Source organism: Pteropus vampyrus, unplaced genomic scaffold, assembly GCF_000151845.1.
Source record: "Pteropus vampyrus isolate Shadow unplaced genomic scaffold, Pvam_2.0 Scaffold13, whole genome shotgun sequence".
Taxonomy (NCBI): Eukaryota; Metazoa; Chordata; class Mammalia; order Chiroptera; family Pteropodidae; genus Pteropus; species Pteropus vampyrus.
The window spans coordinates 7,112,533-7,112,878 of NW_011888794.1; the positions used below are offsets into that span (position 1 = coordinate 7,112,533).

At 64.2% G+C, this 346-nt stretch overlaps 1 protein-coding gene across 3 annotated transcripts in view; it reads right to left on the reverse strand.

Annotated features, from left to right (window-relative positions):
• The window catches only part of TDRD3 (tudor domain containing 3), a 147,347-nt gene extending 147,227 nt beyond the window's left edge, over positions 1-120 (reverse strand). For all 3 annotated transcript variants that reach the window (XM_023525124.1, XM_011381013.2, XM_023525126.1), the window contains exon 1: positions 8-120. In XM_023525124.1, the coding sequence (XP_023380892.1) occupies positions 8-48 (41 nt within the window). In that variant the 5' untranslated portion in view covers positions 49-120. The remainder of the gene's footprint in view (positions 1-7) is intronic.
• Between the last annotated feature and the right edge of the window lie 226 nt (positions 121-346).

Sequence of the window (346 nt, forward strand, 5' to 3'; positions counted from 1 at the left end):
CACTTACCAACCCGCCTGGGACAACGCCGCGCCGGGGACCTCGGCCATGGTAGCTGCTCAGGCCGGGGATGGTGGGGGGCTGGGGTGGGGATGGGGGGGGCGTCCTCCTACTGGAGACCAAAAAGAAAAAAAAAGAAGAAGAAAGAAAAGAAAAAGAAAAAGAAAGAAAAGAAAAAAAAAAAAACTCCTCTGGTCGGCTCTGCAACTGGGCATGCTCAGTGCGCGCGGCGCTTCCGCGCGCGGATCCGCTCGCCGCGTTTTCCGAGCGGCCGCAGGGGCTGGCCCGCCGTGCGGCTGGGTGGCCGCGGCGCGCCGGGGGCGACCGGGAGGGAGGAGGCTGCTGTGC